Source organism: Rhea pennata, chromosome 20, assembly GCF_028389875.1.
Source record: "Rhea pennata isolate bPtePen1 chromosome 20, bPtePen1.pri, whole genome shotgun sequence".
In the NCBI taxonomy this organism is placed as follows: Eukaryota; Metazoa; Chordata; class Aves; order Rheiformes; family Rheidae; genus Rhea; species Rhea pennata.
Window position 1 is genome coordinate 7,741,593 of NC_084682.1, and position 22,480 is coordinate 7,764,072.

The 22,480-nt window shown below is 44.5% G+C and overlaps 1 protein-coding gene across 2 annotated transcripts in view; it reads right to left on the reverse strand.

Moving 5' to 3' along the window:
- Positions 1 to 22,480, reverse strand: part of CUX1 (cut like homeobox 1) — a 270,867-nt gene that overhangs the window by 7,213 nt on the left and 241,174 nt on the right. The window contains exon 24 of one of the 2 annotated variants that reach the window (XM_062592854.1): positions 17,701 to 20,311. The exons of the other annotated variant lie outside the window; for it this stretch is intronic. Within the exon in view, the coding sequence (XP_062448838.1) occupies positions 19,594 to 20,311 (718 nt within the window). The 3' untranslated portion in view covers positions 17,701 to 19,593. Of the gene's footprint in view, positions 1 to 17,700; positions 20,312 to 22,480 lie in introns of those variants that run through there. 2 annotated transcript variants of the gene reach the window in all.

The following is a 22,480-nucleotide window of genomic DNA, read 5'->3' on the forward strand; positions in this document are numbered from 1 at the left end:
AGACTCTGCAAAGTCCCTGCCCGCAGCACGAAAGCAACGTTCAAATGAGCCCGTCTCCTCCGCATCTCCGTCCCCGTTTCGGGAGCTGGCAGAGGGGCTGGCTGCAGCGGGGGCCGGAGCGGGCCGGCTCCCGGCAGGGCTCGGGCGCAGCCGAGCCAGCCCCAGGGCCGCCTGACACCTTGGGGCCCCTGCTTGCCCCCATTGCCACGCACGAGCCACCTTACAGCTGCCCCCAGAGCCAACCCGCACCGCGGGCGCTTGCTGAAGGCTCCCGGAGCAACACAAACATCTCCAGCTCCCTTCATGTAACCCCCCAGCCCAGATGCAAAGCGAGGCAGAGACATTTCTGGGCAAAAAAAGAACTACGGAGGGAGGAAAAGGACCAGCACGGTAGTACACGCTCCTTGCAAGATCTGCAACTCCAACCACACCTAAAGACCGAGCATCGGCAACAAGGATTCTCATCCTACAGTGGAAATCCTGCTTCTCCTTCCTCCCTTGTTCCTAGCAAAACCTTGTCCTCCGTCTGGCAGAAAGTTCAGCTCAGATAAAGATTTAGACCTGCGGTTCTACACTGCCAGGACAGCAGGATGCGTCCCTCCGTGCCTGTATTTCCAGGTGGGTGAAAGCTCAAGTACCAGCTGCTCACGTCCCTCCCTGCTCATTCCCCATCGTAATTATCCCCCTGAATTCCAGACAGCTACAAGGTAAAAAAAAAAAAAAAGAAAAAAAAAATCCTCATTTATCAACAGCCAGTGAGCAAGAAATGCAAAAGCCGCCTGGGAAGGAGCCGGGCTGGGGGGAGAAGTCGGGGCAGACTGTTACACCCACGGGCCTTTCCACCCCCTCCGAAGGCTTCAGACAAGAAGGTGCAAAGTGCACGGGGCAGATCCCAGCGCACCGGTTCCTGCCGGGCTCGGAGGCGCCCGACGCGGGGAGCAGGAGCGGGCCCCTCCGCGCAGCGCGGGCGAGCCGCGCGGCAGACCCGGCGCTGGCGCCTGCCGGCACCGTGCCGCAGCGGCGCCGTGCTGGGAGGTTTGGATTAGGAGGCACCAGCGACAGCGGTTCAAAGAGGAGTCATGCCGAAAGCAAACCCTGCTTTCCCGCGGAGCCGGGGCTCTGTTAGAGCATGTTTTTATCTTTTTTTTTGTCTGAAATGTAATTTTTACATTATTTGTACGAGACCAAACCTGTGTGCAGGGAAAGGCGATAACACATACTTTGGACACAACACAAGGACTTTTTTTGTGTGTATGTGTCTGGAATCTATGTATCTGCATCTTAGGCCCCAAATCAAAGGCTCAGAAGAGACCCACCAGCAGCTGCAATGAACGCGCGCTCCCACTGGAGGTCAGTGTTCCTCAAGAAATGGGGAGTCACTGTGCGTGCCCAAAACACGGGTGGCCTGATGCAAAGTATTTGCATTAGTAAGGCTTGGAAAGAAGAAAACCTCTTCCCTACGGTTAATTATTTAATTGACTGTCTCTTCAAATTTAATTGGGAAGCGATTACTAGCCAAACATGGGCTGTGGGGCCCAATTCTGCACAAGTCAACTCTGACGAACTCACGAGGGACCCAAAGCTCGGCTGCGGAGTCTCCGGGGACCGCGAGCCGCCTCGGAGCGGAGCCGGGTGCCCTCCTCCAGCCGGGAAATTTCAGCAAAACTACATTTTGACACCCTATTACAGGCAAATCGGAGACCCGGAGTGGAAGCTTTCCCAGCTCCTGAGTTTGCCTTAAATTATGTTTATACACTTGAGTTAAATACACTGAGTTTTTCAGTTTGCTTAGGAGAAAAAAGGTCACCAAAGAAACAACTGTCCCCATTTTAGAAAAGACACGTCCTTCTTTTGCTTGGGTGCCAGGTCCTTGGCTCTGGCCCATCAGTCTTCCATAAACCTTCCACGAAAACAAAAAAAGACTGGAGCCACTTCTAATACAGAAAGCAACTGAAATGCATAGAGCTTCCATCTGATCTCCCCTTCCCACAGGTGTACTTTTTTAATAATAACTTTTATTTATTTTTTTAAAGGGTAGTTGCCACCTGCAATCTCATCACTTCTCTGCAAATGATCCTTAACCTCCAGCGGTAGGTAGATGTTCTCTCCTAGGAAGTCAGGTCATTTTAAACATTGAGCTTGAGCAAAAGAATATCTGCCTTTGTCTTCTCTAAGCTGCTGTGCTTGAAAAACCTCTCTCTGACCCTTCAGATGTGCAAATACATCAAAAACTGTTGAAGATGGAGAGATACTGCAGAAGATAATGGGACAAAGAAGGTGAAGCCCTAAGGAAACTACAATTTTAAATCACACTTCTTTATTCTCAAACTCCCTCCTCTCTGACTTTTGAGGCAATGGAGGAACCATCTCCAATTTGCAAGGCCCAACATTTCCATTTTTTCATGAAGAAAAGTGATGAACTGCAGCAACTGAACAACCCAACAGAGGCAAAAGTTATCAGCCCTGCCTGTGACCTACCACTTCAGGCATCAGTGCTGCTCAGCACAGGAAGGGTTGGGGTTCCTTGCCAGCCCTACCTGATACAAAGAAAAGCAGCAGCTGAGTCTGAAATACTAGTGGAAAAAAAAAATCTTTTGCTTTCCCAAGAGTCCTTGGCAAGGTGACAGAGCAGATAGGAGCCGAACTAAGAGTCTTCCATGGGGCACAAGTGAAGTTATTAGGCAGCGGTTGGCTAGGTGAACTTGTGCCTTCTTGATCAGGATTTACTTAATTCACACCCCGATGACACCAATTGTAAATTTTTGAACTTCCATCTGGCCTGACCACTCCATAACACATTGATCATTATGAAATTTTCATGGTGTCTGACAACAGGCTCCCAGGAGTATGACACAAACCACCTACACAAACACAGACGGGACATGCAAGTCCCCAGTGCAACCACTGAGCTATGGCTACCAACCATGAAACTACAGCTACCAACCACTGAACTTTGGCTACAGACTTAACACTGCAGCTCTGTAGGCACAACTGCAGGATTTCCCTGGGGAAGCCAGGGCTTCAGGAGAAGCACCTTTCACTACAGCTCAGTGATCAACCATGGGCTTCTTTCCACCACCGTACACAGTTCAGACCTGGAGAAGCAATGAGGGTCCCTCCTTGCTATTAGGAAACTCTCTCAGGAGAGAAGAGCACTGATCTGTCACATTTTAATTAAGTAGATACTGGAAAAAAATCACAGATATGAAGTAAGGATGAAAAAGCCTAAGTCCTCCTTCCCCCAGGTATCACCCTGACTATCTTCCCATCTTGATCTCCCTCTCCCAACCAGAAGATCTTGAATTCTTTCTGCTATATCACAGTTTCCCCAGGAAGAGTAGAAGGAAACTTCTGATTTCTATTTTCATGAATATCTGGCCTGATGAAAACCTAGCAACAGTGAGGAGACAGATCAGGCCCTCTGCAAGGAACCAAACACTTTGCAGAGACTGGTCATCCAGGAGGAAAAGTAATATTGATAAGGTTCTTGAAAAGGATCACACCCTGCCCAAAGCAGAACGAGTGATTGGAAGTGTCCTCTGCTCAGAGGGGGTGCTGTAAGAAAATGCCAGTCCTGTGCAGCCCATGCTCCTCCACCCCCTGCCTGAGGAGTGCAGCTATGGATGATGTGGCCAAGAGATGTGTGTCAAAAGATGTCAAGTGTCTATGTGGAAAGGGTATGTGGGTAATGACAACAGTGTCTCAAGCAGAGAGAAAACCGAATGGCCTCTAAGTAAGTTGAGAATAAAGGATTTAGGTCAATCTCACACTCGTTTTGAAGAATATAGTGAATCTCACACTCCCCCTGAAGCTGCAAGTTAAAATTCTTGTACTGAATATCAAGGGAGGAAAAAAAAATCCTGAAGCCATAGGTTCCAAGGGCGCGTTTCTGGGTAGCTCCGAACCCAGCAGATGTACGGCCTCATCGGGAGCGGTGGCGAGACAGTGAGTCCGGTACCATCACAGAGCAACAGGAACTTTGACTCCTGCAACAAGCCCCAGCAATTGGACTCCCTTGGCAAATCATCCAAAATAAACAGCATCTGTTTTCACAGATGGAGAAAATTAAGACATACTAGCAACTTAGTTTGAAGTTATAAGGCCAGACATAAATAAATGAGAGGCAATCTTTCCATAAGATGGTGGCTTGATTACTGAGGATACAGACAGATGAGTAAATCACCTTGGGGTGAGATAGGCTGTAACTTGCTACACATCCCTGGGACTGGAGTAACTGCTCATGTGTATCCTCTTAGCCTGAAGGAAATGAGAGGTAAGTGATATTGCTGAAGGGATCTGCAGGGTAGGAGCACACACATGCGTAGTTACTGCAAATTAGCTGATGCTCTGCAAGATCCCACCCTGATTTGCCTTATGGTAACTTTTTAATTTGCTTCCATTACTGTCTGGACTCCTCGGATTTACATAACTGTAAAAAAAAAAAAAAAGAAAAAAAAACAAGACAAGAAGTGATGTGGCACGCTAGCAGCTTTCTTTGAAAAACCATCCTCTCAGAAGTGAACTGAAGTGCATTGAAATTAAGTACTTCAAAGGTTTTAAGCCTACTTTATTGACTGGAAGGAAGATGATGTTACAGATAACTAAGTCTTGGAGTACCTTGACATTAAGGCTGAGAAACTTGGGCACAAAGCTGGAGACTCACTTCACACAAAACACTAGAGTTTAAGAGTGCCAGGACGAGGAACATGATCCAAAGCAAGAAGCCGGAAATAGGGGATGCGACTGGTCCTTTGATTTTGCCACCTGACCGACCCTTTCCCCATGGGCCATTCCTGTTAACGACCGCGTTGCTGTGGACAGTTACATAGATGTGCAGAGCTGAAATGATCATTCTTCCCCATACAGAAATAAATAGCAAGGCTTTTTGGCATCTCTCTTTGATGAGCATTTCAAGCCAATAAAGTCTTAGCTCCAGCTCCACCTGATGCCAGAGCTCCCAGGTTTATACATAAATTAAGGTACTATTTCAGGCTCTTTAAATACTTGGCATTTGGCTTTTAAGGAAGTCTGAAAAAGACGGCACTGTTATTGCCCAAAGTCCTGCTCCCCTTCCAAGACAATTAAGGGAGATGGCCTGATGCTGCATTTCATATCTGAAGGCGTGAGGGGGACACTGTCCATACGCTGCAGATTCAGTCCTGGAGGAACCTGTTTCGAAGCCCAGCCAAGCCACTTCCTTATGTCCATGTTATCTCAGAAGACAATGAAGAAAAATCACCAACCCACCACCTAAAAGGCTTATATTCTTCCAAGAGTCTCTCCAGAGTGAATGAGGACGTTGGTGATGAAGTCAAGAGCTCTAGAGACCCCACCAGCACTATGGAAGTCACACAAGGATTGGGCTTTTTGAACATTTTGAGGCAACCTCTCTAGAGGTTGGAAGAAAGCTCAGTCAAGTCCAAGAGGACCTGGAGGAGCCAAATTGCCCACATCATATCAGTCTGGAAATCATCCTGGCCTGCAACTTTACCCACAGGAAGCAATCAGTCTGTACCTGTTTATCATTTCTGTACCTATCACAACATTACTCTCAAAAATCAGAGGGCAAAAAAGAAGGTAAATGATGAACAGAAAGGGATGATGATGTCTATAAAAGCCACCTGCAATTCCTAGGCACAATCTACTTAGTCTTTGGTTACAGTAACCATCCCTGGAAAAGCTCCAAGGATAAACTGGACAGATTGTTCTGCAGATATAGGAGAAGTCAAAATAAACCCTTAGCGAGCTCCTTCAGGGGTGCACATGGAGTATGTGCAGTTCCAGACAACAACGAAGGCAGCAAGAGCAACCCTTCTAATTTTTACTTTAAGAATCTACAAAACTGTACAAGTGTAGAATGATTCTGCAGCAGTGTATGTGCACTGCGAATAAGAGGACAAAAATAGGGACAGCAGAGAGCAGATCACGTCTAAGATCCTGAGGACAAAGTTCTAGGTGTCGCCTGCCCCCGTGACGAAGGGTTTGGCGTACAACGGGACCTCAGTCCTAACGGACTCGTCACAACCCACGAGGATCCCTTCTGGATCTCTCGCAGCCCTTCTTCATCAATGCCCTAGAAACAGCAGTGGAGGTGGCCGTTGAGAAGAGCAAACCGAGCTGCCAGGACTCGCTGAGACGAACGCTCCCCATGCTGCACGTGGAGCAGATGCCGCGGTGCCAGACCACGCGGCACGGTAAGCACCGCGCCATCGAAGTCAGCCGAGTCGCCCAGGCCTCCACCCAGGTCGACGATCTGGCCTAACTGATCAAACCATTTAAAAAAATGCCTCTCTCTCCGCACACACGCGGAGATGGCCCCTAAGGTGCAACCCTAAAGTCCTGGGGGAATGACCATCACGTGAAAACCAGAGGGGCCTCGTGCTTCGACACGTTAGCTCGGCGCACCGGGGCGGCCGCAAAGAGCCGCGTTCGCCAAGTCCCAGCGCTTTCGCTGCCAACTGCCCGGAGGGGTGGTGCAGGCGAGATTTCTGCTCGCTCCGCTCCTTTCCCCCCTTTTTTAATGACAGCTTTGGGATCGTGAGGGCCCCCCCAGGAGAGGAAGGTTGGAGAGATTCCTCCTTCCCTTTCCTCCTGGCCCAGACGCTCCAAAATAAACAAAACCACAAGAAACACGGTACCACTTAATAAATTCATCCTGTAAGGATAGATAGAGATTCCACAGAAGAAGGGATTATTTCTAAGGCTACTGAGATAATTACATGGGTAAGCAGGAAGAGTTCAAGAGCACAGGTTGAATCTTCTTATCAGTTTTCTATAGCTTGGAGCAAAAAGAAAATAAAATGCTTTAATATAATCAAATGTTTTCTGAAGTCCTCTGTGGGCAAATGCACCATTTGTTCACTGCTTCCCTTACCACAGAAATACCTAGAAGAAAACGCTAGCATTTTGAGACAGACCGCTTCTCGCCGACCACAGGGCCGGCACGGGCACACCGCCAGCACCCGTGGCCCTGACGGGCTTTCGCCGGGCGCGCTGGTGCTGACTTGCTCCCGAAGCTGTAGCCTCCAACCACCAGGTTTTCTCCTACTCACTTAGCAAACACCTGTACTACTTCCAAAGCAATCTCCTACTACGTTAACCAACGCCTGTAATACTTCCAAAGCAAAACCTCGCTCTCGCCACAGCGGCCAGCTCCAGAAGGAGCTGTGCACCACCACCAGTGACACACAGGTCCACCCCAGCAGCTATTGGATTGGATCCAAACACCACCAGGAAATACCCTGAAGTATCTCGCTCCTAACTTCTGGGACGTGTCCTGGTGGTTTTGGTTGCCTTCCTAGTTTCCAAAAATAAGCTTTTGGAGATGTAAGCTCATCCTGATGTAACCTGCAGCCTGGTTTTACAGTGGATATACGCTTCTGAGCTACAACGAAGAACCTTCAACCTCTTTCGGACAAAGGCTGCGCCTTCACAAACATAACACATCTTTTGCATGATTGTATTTGTGGATTCAGTCCTTCAGCATCGATACCACCATACCTAAAGAAAAGTACAAGTTATAAACATACACATTAACCAACTTGAGTCATAACACTTTAAAAACGTAGGTGCATAGTATCAAGCTTAAAATGATTAGGTCACATACACATATACAAGATAATACCATTTATAGCAATCAACAGTTTGACCAGTCATTAAATAGAAGGACAAAAACAGTATGTTTTAAAACCAGAACTTTTACATCATGTAGAACAAACGGTCACAGACGTTTCGAAAGCAGAAAGCATGCATTTACAAGGAAATGAGGGCATTCAATAGCATTGTCAACACGTTTTAAGGAACGACCCGCTCCTGCTGTGCTAAAGATGGCAAAGACTCAGGACAAACACACGCACTGACTTAGGCAAAGCGCTATGTTGAACCACGGAGCCTGCGCTTTAAACCAGCTGATCACATCTCAGCAATACCTTGCAGGAGGAGCAGAAGCTGCTAAAGCGCCGCTTGACTCTCTGCTCTCCAAGACAGATAACTTGCAAGTCTGGATCCATCCTGCTCCCCAGCAAACACGCTCTAACAGGCGGCAGGCAACATGTACGCTTACAGCCCGACAGCACAAGTATGTGAGAGAGAGGCATGTGCAAGTGCAGGGAAGGAGGGGACAACGTGCAGGTCGGTGGCAGCCTCGCGGGGCTCGAGATGTCCTTCCATTCGCAGGGCAAAGAACGGGCCAGGCGCGGGCAAGGACGTGCACGCCTGTCCCGGACTAAGATCTCCCTCCCTTACCAACACCAAGCTTCAAATACCAGACTCTCTGAAATTACTCTGTATTCTTACAGGAACAACATTTTATAAGGCACTAGAAGAGGAATTAAAACTCCTTTATATAAAGCATCTGTAAAAATACGCAGTGAGCCAACCACCTGGCACAATTCTGCTTCGTTTCTGAAAGCAAAGCACTTCTGACCTCAGATAACGTCTTCAACCTATATTCTTAAAATTAGTTAATATCTATTTTAGTCCTCAGAACGATCCCTCTTCCAGTCTCACGCCCAGCACACATCTTTTCCGCCTGTGAAGCCAGGTGTCCACCTCTCGCTGCCCTCAGCGGGAACCTTCCCGCACCAATTTCACTGAAAACAGACACAGTTCTGAAATCTGACACTTCCAAAGTTGATTAAAAAAGAGAATTAACAAACAAAAAGTAGAAAAGTAATTTTTCCTCCCCTAGTCAGAACAACCCTCCCACCCCCAAACCCACCTCTTCACTCCCCTACCAATGTAAATGTTTGCTGCTTGGACTCAGCTCTCACCTCAATAAAAGACAGCCCACGCGGAGTTGTGTTTGTATAAAAGATATTTACTTCAATTATCACACCTAGGGTGCTAGTGAATAATAATAATAATAATACATCGTGTGAGTTTCATACAGTGATATTGCTTCTCCATATCATATAGGGACCGTTGTACAGTGCTGAGAACAAACATTATATGGCTAACCAAACGAGACAGGAGAGACAACGCCGTTCTGCTGACGGAGGGAGCGCTTCCCCGCTACTGCCAGCCATATAAACTCTTACTTTAATGTTTAAACAAATACCAAGAAATAAAATGTTACAAAAGATGAGTCACAGCAACACAATGTGGGCTTCTCAAAGCTACTTGTACAAAAAAAAAAAAAAAAAGACATTTTTTTTTTGGTCAGTCGGGTCTTTGTGAGGATCTTTTTTTTTTCCTTTTTAAAATCTGTGATTGTGAATATAACAAACAAGCTCTAAAAACATCTAAGACTTAGTGCGTTACAGAAAAAATATAAAATACTGCTAAAAATGTAAGACACCACAATACACTGGGGTAAAAAACTGAGCTTATTATTTAAAAAACAACGAAAAAAAAAGTTCTCAGGAAAAAGTACACCACTTTCTGTTCGAGTTCATCTTGTGCTGTGTTAGTAGTCGGGGCATTTCAAAGGTCTGCCCATTATCATGGCAAGTAGTTATTGCACAAATGCAAAGAGTTAATTTTTTTAATTAAAAAAAATGAAAAAGGGACACGAGGGAAACAATTAAAAAAAGAAAAAAAAAAAAAAAAAAGACACCCACCTCCCCCCCCCCAGCCAGCCTCCATTTGCTTTGGAAATCACATCCAAACTCATCCATTTGACATTCTCGGAGCATTTACAGCGAGCGGGATGCACGGTGCCCAGTTTTGCAAGAGGAACGGTAGAAAAACAGTTTTTGACACAGAAATGCATAGAGTATTGTGCCGGAAACAAACTTTTTGCAGAGGTTATCCCATAGTTGCCGTTTTGGGATTTTTTTTGTGTGTGTGTGTGTGTGTCGTTCAGCCCATGCCAGAAGGAAAGAACCTCGCATCGGAAATCAAGCGGGTGTTTTTAGTGGGACCCCCCCTCCCCGAAAGGCAAAGTGCAAAGTTGCTTCCGACCCACGGAGGTGGCACGCGCCCTGCCCGGCCCTGCACCCTGCGCCCGCCGCGCCGGCGCCGGCTGATTTTTCTCTTTTCATTTCTTTGCTCGCGGCCCGGCCAGGGGCTGCCCGGCCGGACGCGGTTTGGCACGGCACGGCACGGCACGGCACGGCGCCGGAGCGGCTCGTCCCCGGCGCGGGCCGCTCCGCAACGCGCCGCGCGCCGCGAGAAGCTGCCGCCGCGCAAGGCAGATTTTCTGCTTTTTGTTGTTTTTTGACCAAGGAGAAGGAAAATCGGCTTGGAAATCAGAAATCAAAACAGATGCCAACAAAGATGAACATCACAGGAAACCAGTCTCTCATTTTGAATCAACCCTCTCGAGTGAACGGCAATGTACTTCGACCCGGGGCGCTGCGTCTTCACCACTTTCTCAGTAGAGGCTCTAGGAGGCTAAGGGTATTTTCTCTCTCTGTATATTGTAAGTCTCTTCTCTCCCGACTGAGGCTTTTGCATCTCAGTCCTAAATTATCTTTTAAACTATTTAAATAATATTATTTATTAGGCATTTAGATAAAATACTTTTTTTTTCCTAAAAAAAAAAAAAAAAAAAAAAAGGAAATGATTGCTCTAGAAAACACAACAGGGGCACGGTGATATGGATACCAAGACGAGCAGATACCACCCCGCTCAACCACCAGCTCAAACTTTCTCCAACGTCCACTGACGGGATATGCATACTCCTGTTGTGTTCATATTTAAAACAAGAAAAAAAGAAACTGTCAAGAACAATTTCATCATAAATAGGAAATATTAGATTGTTCCTCCTAATTACAAAACCACCTGTATATGTTTCGCCTTATGATGCTGTAAGAGAGAGCAAGCTTCAAAGCTAACGCACAAGCGTTGGTAAGGGCTGAGGACGTCGGGGTTAGGTAAAAGCCTGTCCGAAGCCAAGGCCGGATTAAACCTGGGATGACTCCAGAGGGTCTCGCCGCCGTGCGGGGCCGCCGCGGCCCCGCGACGGGCAGCCGGGCCGGCCGGGGCGGGAGGCAGCGGCGGTCGGAGCCCGCGAGCGTCTCGCCGACGCCGGCCGAGGGCTGGCGCGCCGGGTGGGATTTTGCCGTACGGGGTCCAACGCTGCCGCGGCCCCAGCGGAGGGAGATTCCTCCCCCCGGCCCGGGACGCTGCCTTTTCCCGGCCCGGCCCGCGTGCCCGCTAGCCGAGGGAGCTGCCACCGGCACGGGCCGCCGAACCGCGGCCGGCGGCGCACGCGGCAGCCTAGATCGCTGTGCTTTCGGCCGTCCTCCGCGGAGAGATCCGAAAATAAGGCACGTAGCTTTCCGAGCACGGAAAGTCTGTTCAGCAGTAAAGTCTTTGAAAGCAGCTGAAACAAAAAACTTCCTGGGAACGCAGTCGTGTACAGGATTTTGGTGACATGCACGCTGAGCTAAAATAAAATCATTGCAAGCTCAACTAAAATCTTCTCTTCCCCCCCCCCCCCAAAAGCTCTGCTCCAAGATCTTCATCTTTCTAGAGGAGGAAACAGAAGCCCTGAAAAAGCGCAACGAAAAGCACGACGCAGATGGGACCCCGCTCCTTCCCCGCGCGCCTCCCTTCGGAAGGAGCCCGGCGAGCGCTCCCCGCACGGGCTCGCCGGCGCTCAGAGGTAACTGGGTACTTTGGAAACACTTTTAAAGCTAGTAATAATTACCCACATCCAAATAATGCATGAAAATAGTACCAAGGGTCTAATGGCAGCTAGCAGAAGCCAGCGAAGCTTGCCTGAAGGACTGATCGTAGAGAAAAATTATTATTTTTTTAGTTATTTGGAGAGAGGGTTGGACTACGGAGCAAGTCACGTGCCGAGAGTTTTATTTCTCCTCTTGCAAATGCAGGCGACAACCTTCGCAGAGGAACTTCAGTCTCACTTCTAAGAATTCTTAATTTTTCAGGCTAGTAGGGAAAGCAAGAAGGAACTGCTGCTTTTAATTTGATACTAGGCTTAATTTATCCATCAATTGTTTTAAATATCTTGCAAATGTTTGCACTGTTTACCTTCCCACTGCACTTCCAGACAGATTATATTTTACACGTGACAATACCTACGGCACCAGTTTTCTGCAAGCTGCCTCAAAGCAACGCCCACACGCCTGTGGTTGCTGTATGCTACCAATGAGGTTAGACCCTTAATTTCAAATTACTTTGCTTTTGCACATCTCAGACCCTTGGCATTATTTTTGTGTATTCTGAATGTGATCTTTTCCCTATTCGTGCTTGCTAAACCCGCGTGTTTCAAACAATCTGATCTCTCAGAAGTCTAATCCTGACTTTACAACATGGATCTTACTGAACAAGTGGGAAAACAGCATCTTATGCATTAAAATACACACTGGTTTTAAGCCTCCACTCACCTATGTCCCAGATGATATTACGCACCCGGCCGCCAGCAGCAGTCCTACTCTGCCTTTAAGGTCTAGCAGGTAAATAGGACACACATAGGGGGGCTTTTCCATACTGGAATCATGCACATATACACACTTAACTCCTAAAAATGCATACTGATTACCCGCATAGACAGAAGATGATAATACAACACCATTATTATTGTTACCAATAGAGAGGTTGTGCTGTTATGAACATTACCATAAAATTACACAGTAACTATGCAAAAAGCAGGCATGCCACCGTAACAGCAGGAAATTCCTGGGATGACTCTCCATTTTTCATGGCTCTTTGGACGAGTATTGTACTTAGGTAGCACAAATACCTCTAAAAATCAAATGAAAAGTCAAAGACGCAGATGTCACGGGGAGTTTAGACATCTACTTCTGTTGTACTGTTTCCCACACGCTATTCTGCTATGGTTAAGGATTTAGTCATTCTCTGCACTTGACTGTTTCAGCGTATAAAGAAGCAGAAATGATACTCTGAAGTCAACAATTTCAGTAATAAGAAATCTAGAGAACCATGGCAAAACTCTTGCATGCGCATGACTTCTGCTAACACCAGTGAGAGCTACGCAAACTTGGGCAACCGCAGAAACTGTCCTTTGTAGCATAGCTAGACAAGGAAAAATGCAATAATCTCATTAATTTTTGAAAAGGACAGATTTCCTTCCAACGCCCTTTTGTGCTTGGACATGTTTGTTAATAACAATGAAAAAAAAATCAACCCTGGAAACCAAATTCTTTTTTTTTTCATCCATCAAATAGCTGTAAAAATGCACACTTCCCCCAAACCACCGAAGTACTTTGGGTCGGAGGTCGAGGTCTCGGGGTTTGGGGAAAGCAGGAGCGCCGCCTCCGGGAGCTATCAGCCCTCAGCCCTCCCGGAGGACGCCAGCGAGGAGGCTCGCTAACAAAATCCAATGAACGACTTCTGTCAACTGGAAAATGACCTTACAATAAGTTATATTACACATGCCACAGTACCGCTTGACTGGGGTGAAAATCATCCCTGAGGAGAGAGGTGGCACCACGTAACATACCTACTTTTAAGGCTTTTTGAAAACTTAAGTGCACAGGCCTAATGCTTACCTTCTCCAAAAGGATAAATTTCATCTTCTGAGCACAAAAACTTTTTTATCCTTGCATATTAATAGGTTAGGGTTTAATATAGGACCTGGTCATGTAGGACAGATCAGTCCCTAGGCATAGCATAAAGAGCTTGTCTCGCTTTTAAGTTCAGTATTAAATATATTTTATATATGGCATAGTCAATACATCCCATAAAAGGGATGGGGAGGAAAGAACGAATCGGTGGAACAGTTCTGCATTTTAGAGCTCAAACACATCTGTGAAGGAGACTGGGACCACCAGGTCACTTTACTAACCCAGCGACTGAGCCAGAAAAGAAATCTGGATCTTGTGCTTTCCGAGCCAGTGATTCTTCTTGCAATTTAGAATCAACTGGTATGAGTACAACTGCTTAAACACTTTTTTTTTTAATTTGTACAGAACTTTAAAATTCTCTTTTTTAAAAAACTAAGTTGATTGTAATGCAACAAAAAGGAAGAAAATGTTGATGTTCAAACAGTGGGGCAACAGAAAGTGCAAGGGAAAGCAGCATGCCAAACTTATGACTAAACTGAATATTGCTTTACAGGTGTTTTATCTGTGTGAGTTATATTTAGGAATATGAGGATATAAGCAGCTTGTCGCATTACGGGACAAAAAGCCACTTACGTAAAAGGAAAGACTTGATTTGGTTTTCCTGAAAGTTAAATCAGGCCCCCAGCTAAAAATCAACTTTTCTTCTCCTCTGCCCTCTATTTCTGATAGTCTTCAAGAAATGCTCACAGCACAGAACTCGGTCATACAGAGTGGTTTTAAGACAGAGAATACTCTGGGATATGTACACTGAGGGAGGCAAGCAAGAAACACAATTTAAGAAACTCATTTGTTAGGAGACACAAATGAAGCAAAAATAGTGCCCTCCATCTGCATGTTAAAAATGTCACTACTTTTCTTTCTGTTTGCAACAAATTGCTCTGTTAAGTAAGATTACTGATCTCCCTGCAACCTTGCTAAAGGCACTACTCCAGATTACTGCGTCGTTTCAGTTTAAATAAAGAAACTGTTCTGGATTTAAGTGCAAAGAAGTGTCCAAACCCAACTACTTTCTCTTGTGTATTCTCATAATTTATGTATGTCAAAATGTTTTTTCGTTCCTAACCTGCCCTGTTTTTGCCAAGAGCATTTTTATTTCACCTAAGTTCTACAACTACCTGGAAGTAGTAATTTTATGATGGCAAACGACAGACCTCTGACTGCAACTGTGCTAGTAGGCACTGCAATCACTGTCAGCCTCTTCCACTACTTCATTGCATTAGTTGGTCACAATTCCCCTCAACTTTATTTTATGTAAATTAATCAGCTTTAGAATTCGAGTTATCACCAGAATGATGCACTTCTCTGGCTTCCTATTTCTACTGATAAAGGACTGAAAACAGCAACTTCTCAGTAACTGGATCACAGAATATGGCATAGAATTCCATTAACTTCCTCTCTACACCATTCCCGTAGGAAAAGGTTATATAAAAATAATGCAAAGATCTCTTAACTAATGAGAAAGGCACACAATTTTGTTTTTTCTAACTGCAAGATAGATGTTTCTTATTACAATGAAGAATTTAATATTAAAACATCCACTAATTCACAATACGGGCAGATTGCACTGATACAGGCTGCCTTGAAGAGAGGTGTTTATATGCATTTTACAGGTGAATTATATGAAATGGTCAAATTCTGTGGCATCAGCAGCAACTGCAATTAAAACATTTCTGCCAACGAGAACATGCAATTCTGTTGGCTGAAATCTGTATCCTCAAAAATGGAAGTGTAACGACAATCATATCGTATCTGCCCTCTGCCAAGGGACACTTTTCACTTGCTTTTAGCTAAACAAAGTATTATGCTTTTTCTCTTCCCTAATCAACCAGAAAGAAAAATGACAATTTTAACTGCAGTATAAAGGTATTTATGTTAAAATAGCCTAGGCCTTTCCTCCACTGCTTTAGTAAGATCCCAAGGAATTGGGATCAGAAAGAAAATAAAAATACTTTCAAAGAACGTTAAGAAAAAAAGAGTTTTGAGCAAACCTGTAAAGCCAGAGTCTACCTGTGCTTTTATCTATCAGGAAAAGAAAAGTCTTCGGCGAGTGCTCTATTTCCATGTTGTCTGCCCACAAAATGACTCCCCGAGAGCTTAGCCCGTGCCATCACGAGAGCCTAACAGCCTTTCACCTTTCCATTTTAATCAGTGACTCCAGAGGGTAAAAAGCCACAATGTCACTCTCTGGAATTTCTTCTCCTCCAACATTTTTTCCCCCTTTTTCTTTTAATCAAGGAAAAAAGTTATTCCAATACACTCTTTCCTGAAAGCGTTACTTTCAGAAGCCACACTCGATTAGAAATACAGCTAAACGCTTTCAACCTCGCGGAAGTCACGTCTTTAAACCAGGCAGGTCTTTGCCAGGTTCGAAAGCCAGTAGGTAGCTCATCTCCAAAAGGAGAATCGCAGCAGCAGGTTAAGCTAATCCGTTTTACTTTGCACTGAAAGAGAAGAGCAGCTGTGACCTTGGCTAAAGATCGGTAACAAACAGCTGGGAACGTAACTTAAACTAGACGATCTGAGAGCGTCCGCCTGCCCGTGCCCTGAACCACGGCGGTGCCTAAGGAACGCCACAGAGGCTCCCGGCCGGAGGGCCGCGGCTGCTGCAACAGCATCTGAGCTGTCTAAGCCACATGCAACGCAGATCATTAAATACGAAACAACAAAAAGAGCTAAGCCGTTAATAAAGTGCCAAAAATATAGGAAATACTGACAGCATTTTATTTGATTAATTTCATAATAGATATCAGTGACAACCCTTGGCAGGACGGAGTGACTTCTCACTTATGAATGCTGTCTTTATCCAGCAAAATTACATGATTCAAATGTAATAATGATGCTTAGAATTAACAGTTAGTGTTATGAAGAAAACATTTCCTCTAGGGCAAGCTACAGATATGCTTTTAAAAAAAAACGTTATAGCATTAAAAACTGGGCAGACACTAAAGAATGCTAAAGAGATAGTGGAAACCTGGAAAGCAACACAGAAAAAAAAATAAAGAAAAAAGATACAAGTTTCAAGGCACTTACGTATTGCTTATTAAGAAGAGAGATTGACCTTAAAGGCTGCATTTGTGTTCATCCTGTGAATACAGTTCTGCAGTTCTGTTATGCAGCCAGAGCTCTCAGTAAGCATTATGGAATGCAATCATATAGACACAGGCACAAGAATAGTTTGGGGAACATTAATTAAAAAAAATATCATAAACCAGAAGAAAATCACTATCAAGAAAGAAGAGCATAACCACTTCATTGCATCAAGCACCTGGATCGCAAATTAGCAAAAAAGGACAGTAGAAAGACAGGCAAATGCATTGCCTAGAATTAACAACAACAAAAACCCAACCCGAACCAAACAACAACAACAACAACAACAAAAAAAAAAAAAAAAAAAAAAGGAAGAAAAAAAGAACATAAGAAAATACCTGGGTCTTCTAGCTAGAAATTCTATTTCTCAGCTGAAGACACATCTTGCTATGACTTGTATTAAGGTACGCGTACTTTGACGGGACGTGCATTTATAGGTGGAACTGTGCTTTCTAAGTCAAACCGGAACACTGTATGGATGCAGGGAGGTAACACCTGGACTCACCGCGTTATTTTCCTTGCTAACCATTCTGCCAGACTAACTCTATCCCAGAGAAGAAGAAGCCGTAACTGCCTCCAGCAAGTGCTCTCATCTGCCGGGGTTTGTTATGAGAAATGGTCTCCTCAGCTCGTCACAGAAAGGGGCAGTTGCTCTCTCTGTTTCTCAATTTTAGTTTTGCATCACAAGTCCCCAATTACCCAAGGAGGTATCCTGAAACAACTAACAGTAAATATAGGAAATAAATCCCTGCCTTTCAGCCTCCTAGAGCCTTCTTTTCTTAATTGTGAAAAGGATTGGTTTTAGTGTACTGATTCTTAATTTGTGAAAACTTGCGCTAAGTGCTGCTGTTGCATGTTAAGAGACTGTAAATGAAATACATTAAGTTCTAAAACATCATGCAAGAAATGTGGTTTCACATCTTACAGTCAAAAATCCTACTGATGAATTAATACAAGCACACTGAGGTGTAATATTGGGAACATACTTTTAAAGTCGGAACTCCTCTCCCCAACCCTCCCTCCCCCAAAATCAGAAAAGTAATATTAATTAAACTTAAGAAGTAATGAATGCACCATTAAAGTGTCATCAAAAAGATGCTGACCTAAGACAAAAGTTCAATGATACACAATACGGTCAAAAAGTCTTCAATCAATAATATACAGTATGACAACTACATCTTGTAAATTATACCCAATACTGCCGGCAGTCTATCCCTCTAAAGAATATTTGCCCCCTTTCATCCCTTCCTAACAATCAGATAATAAAATACAGCACCTATAAATAAGCAAAAAAAAATTATATATATATATATTTTTATATATATATATATTCCGAAATCATCTATTGTTAGTTTTAAAGATATGGCAATAAAGGAGTCTAAATTAGCAAACTTGTAGAAGCCATAACTGATAAAACAGCTTATTGAAAAAAGGTGGCAGTAATGCACTCTATGTGTGCACAAGTACGTAAGAAAATACACAGACGTATAAAATTGCACGCACACACTCACGCACACACATCCTTCCACACACCTCTATGCTCACGCATATACATATAGACAACAGGAGGAGTTAGAGACAAATTAGAATTTGATTTGTACTTTGATCAGCCCTAACCTGTGCATAAAATAATGGGAAAAGGCTGGATTTCTGCAGGGCAGAATAGTCTAGACTGGGACTCGAGAGCGCAAATGTTTTGGTTTGGAGGTTGGGCTACGTACGCCTCGGTAGGAGCCCATCTGGTCACCGCCATGTACTCTCTTTTCCACACAAAAATAAGCTTCCCACAACTAAAACGTATTTAAAATCAGTGCTTGTGGTGGGAAGAGAGTCAGTAAATGGCCACCAACAGCAGGAAAAATTCTCTATCTGCGGCAGCTCCAGTCCCCTCTTAGTGGTGTGTGACAGCAAACGTACACATAAACTATACTTAAATTGACTCCAGGTAAGTTCGACACTTCGGGTTACAGAACATGTCCTCAAAGTAGCAGGCTGAAATGTTACTGGCCAACATTTTTTTGAGTTATCTATTTCTTAATGAAAGGAAATTGGATACAGGGCAAACCGAGTGAAACGATCAAGTACAGGCTGTTCTAAGTTGTCTCCTAAACCTCCCAGATATGAGGTCTGATCAGCGTGCTCTGTGGTTAGAGGTTAAAAAGCAGATTACAAAATACCTAGATTCAGATTTTTTTTTTGTCCTGATTTGGCCTAAAATGGAGTGTATTAAACAAATTCTGGTCTGCAAAAGACCAGAATCAGTTAAAGCTATGAAACAATGTGCACTACGTGTCAATATTCTATTTCACTTACAAGAAAACACTAAGTCAGCTACCACAAATTAAGATATTTTCCTGATGTGACTTTTTTTTTTGTTTTGTTAAAAAATATGTGGAGTAAATGTGTTTTTTTTTCTTTTTAATTCAAAGTTTCAAACAACAAGATTCTTTTCTTTTCTTGAAAATATGTAGGAATCCAAACTAGTGTGTTTAGAGTCGGTTGACTGTGCAATCTCTTAGTGGCAACTGAACAGCTACAAAAAACTTTTTTTTTTCTTTTTTTTTTTGAAAAATCTCCCCTTTTTTCCTGGTTTAAGAAGATAATAGTGTATTATCGCTCTGTAGCCATTAGATGGCAGATAAAAAGCCCCCTTTTAATATGTGGGTTTGATTTTTTTTTTTTTAACGTTTTTGTTTTTTTAAAGCCCACACCAAAGAGGAGGGCACAAGGCAAAGCTGTATGAGTTATTCCAGAAACTGTGGAAATCACTTAGGGCAATAATAAAAACACTTCAGGGTACAAAAAAGCTTGACTACACATTTCAGTTTTCTTCCTCGAAAACACAAACATAAATTGGGCTTAACGCTCCTTTTTTTTCTGTTTTCTATATGCACCTTGGCCTATGGCGTTTTTGCCCTGTGGCCCGCAGGGCGGTAAGTGCGCAACACAATAAAACCAGTAGAGGTCCAGTTTAACTTGCCCAGCTCTCTAGAGTTGGGTGAGTTTAATCTCAAAACTCCCACTCGACGGCCTCTTCTCGACTAGCGGCCTTCTCCAAGCGGTGGATTATGTTGTTCAAGTTTGCGGCTTTCTTTTTCCTCAAGGAGTTGTCTCGCGTGTTCTTGGAGCTCGCCGCCTCCGAGAAGCTGAACAAGCTCTGAATCGAGTTGGCTTTCTGTGAGCCTGTGGCCACCGTTGAGCTCGTACTTGGCACACTGGGAATTTTCTCCGAACTTTCTTTCGGCTTGTAGGAGCTCTCCCCTGTAAGGACTGAGGTGGAGGCAGCTGAGGTAGAGGCATCCCCTTCCGTAGCAGAGTTTGGCAGTGTCTCCAGACTCTCCCCTGAACGCTGAGATCCTGGTGGAGAGCTTTGCCGTGGCGCTTTGAGCCTGCCCTCGTCATCCGTATCCTCCAGGCTCTCCATTCCCAAGTGGAATGGCTCGCTTTTCTCTGAAGACCTGGCGCCCTGCAGTGCCTCTTCCCCCGCCTCGAAAGCCGACTCTGCTGGCCCTCCCTGAGACTTTGTGGTTGCATTGCTGTACTCATCCGCCTCCGGGCCGCCCGCCTTCCCTTCGGGTGGGCCTTCGGCGTCCACGCCGTCACAGCTGTCCCCCTCCGAGCTGTGCACCGCCCTGTTGCTTCTAGCCGAAGGAGAGTCGCTCGCCCCAGCCTGGCTCTGGCTTCCCGCTTGGATTTCTTCGATGAACAGCTCTCGACGGATGCGAGATCTAGGAGACACAGGAAAGGAAGGGTAAGTTGGCCACTCGGAGCCTCACCGATATACAATACAGGCTTGCACGATGGGGCACCAACGAGGAAAATTAAAAAGCACCTTTTCAGACTAAGCCCGTTTTCCTTGGGACAGAGGGGCCAAACTGGGCTGGCAGAAGCGTTCGCATACCCAGATTCAAAGGGCTGGCTCAAGGGGCATCTGAGAGAACGTAAAGCACCGTCTAGATGCCCTTAATCTCATTTTCCCCAGCCATGCACACACGCTCTTAAGCCTCTTGGGCTGGAAAGGACCCAGTCTGCAAAATCTAGCTCCACACGAGAACTCTTCCACAGTGCAGTACCGAGGAAGGTGGGTTGTTTCTGGCATTTTGAGCAGAATACCATGTTTAATAGCATGTGCAGATATTCACTATACAGCAACACTTAATTCTGAGATTGATCAATCTGAATTCAAGCTGTACTTTGCAAATTTATTGTCTGCCTGACTTCCAACGACTGTTCATTCTAATAGCCACTGCTGACATTCGGCAATATAGCAAATATATAACCTTTACCCACATAACTACTAAAATAGGTGGAAAACAAGGCGAGATCATTTTTCCTTCTTTACACTTTTAAATTTAAGTAACATGCATACTTCTATGCCAAATGTCAGCTGTCCTGGACATGGTTTAAGGGACACAGATGAAAGACTCTGCTGTCTCCCGTTCTCACTGAAACTGTGACATCAGGAACAAGAAACTTTAGAATATACTGTATCACTGAAGGTACGATTTAAAAATATAAATACATTTTTAGTAGAACCAGAGGAAAACAGTTTGCAAATACAACAGAATTCAGATTCCTGCTAAAAGGGAGCCACGGTTTGTCTAAACAAAAAACATACAAGGAAAAAATCTGGGAAAGAAACCACTAAGAAGAAACCACGATGAGAACAAAGTCTGTCATTCTGAATCCGCTCTAGGAAAGCGCAGCCTTTTGACAGCTTGTCAGTCCACGAGCTAGTCTGACTTCTGCCTTATTTTCTTATTTAAAAAAATTGATTTCAGAACATTAATAGTGACATGGCAAGCAGTGCATTGCAAGGGAATTAAGGCTCTTCACGTGTGGTTAAAATTGCCCTGTGTTCCACCTTGTGCTTCCTATTACACAAAGCGTGTAATAATTCCCAAACAACATATTGCTTATGTCATTTAACTTGTGTCTTTCCTCCTCATTCTTCCTCTGTTTAGCAGAGTTTCCATGGTCCTTACAAGCATAACTGAACAGTTCTTGAAAAAAGACTTAGGGTCTAGGTCAACTATTTCTCTCTACTGCTCTGTCCATTTATGACCACTGCACAGATCTTAATCTGCAACTAAGGTGAAGTATCAATAACCTGTAGTCAGAAAAGACATTATAGACACAGGAGCGGTTTAGCAAAAGTATCTTTGAGAATGAAGAAAACATTATTTGTTTTATCAAGAGAGAACTGTTTACTGTCTTCCAAATTACAAACGAAACACTGCCCCAACATCAATGTCTGTAAGGCATTTTCATTTTCACCTAGACTTGTTGCAAAAGCCAGCACATGAAGGAAAATATCAACCTAAAAGCAGAATGCCATCAGAATACTGTATTTGGAGCTAATGGTATTATTGACTTACTTCAAATAGAGTATTTCAGCAGTAACTGCTGATTCTGCATTTTTGAAGGATTTCAGGGGGTCTGTGATTTTCCCTGGGAGAATATTATTCATCTAACAGAAGACCATAGGTGCTAACAATAATTTTCTATTAACATTAAGAGCAGGCATACTGCAACATCGATTATCGGGCTCTATTTATGCCTGTAATCTCCCTGCATGGACATTGATCCAGAACATGCTGCTTTGGTAAGATTCCCCAAGTCAGCAGAGGAAACAGGTAAGAGCTTCATGCCCGAATAGCTTTTAAAACACTACAATTCCAGCTCATCGAGTATCTGACCAGAGCTCTACAGAAAACAGGTTTGATGCCTGTGGAAATCCCTGGACTTCGTACTGAGCATGTTGCTCCTTGAATCTAATTTGTCTCCCGATTAATGCAGTAACTAAATCCCCAGACCAAAGAAGACCTGGCGACAGTGCTTAGGGAATTCTAGGGAGTGCATCTCTCGGTGGAAGGTGCTGACCACTACATCAACAC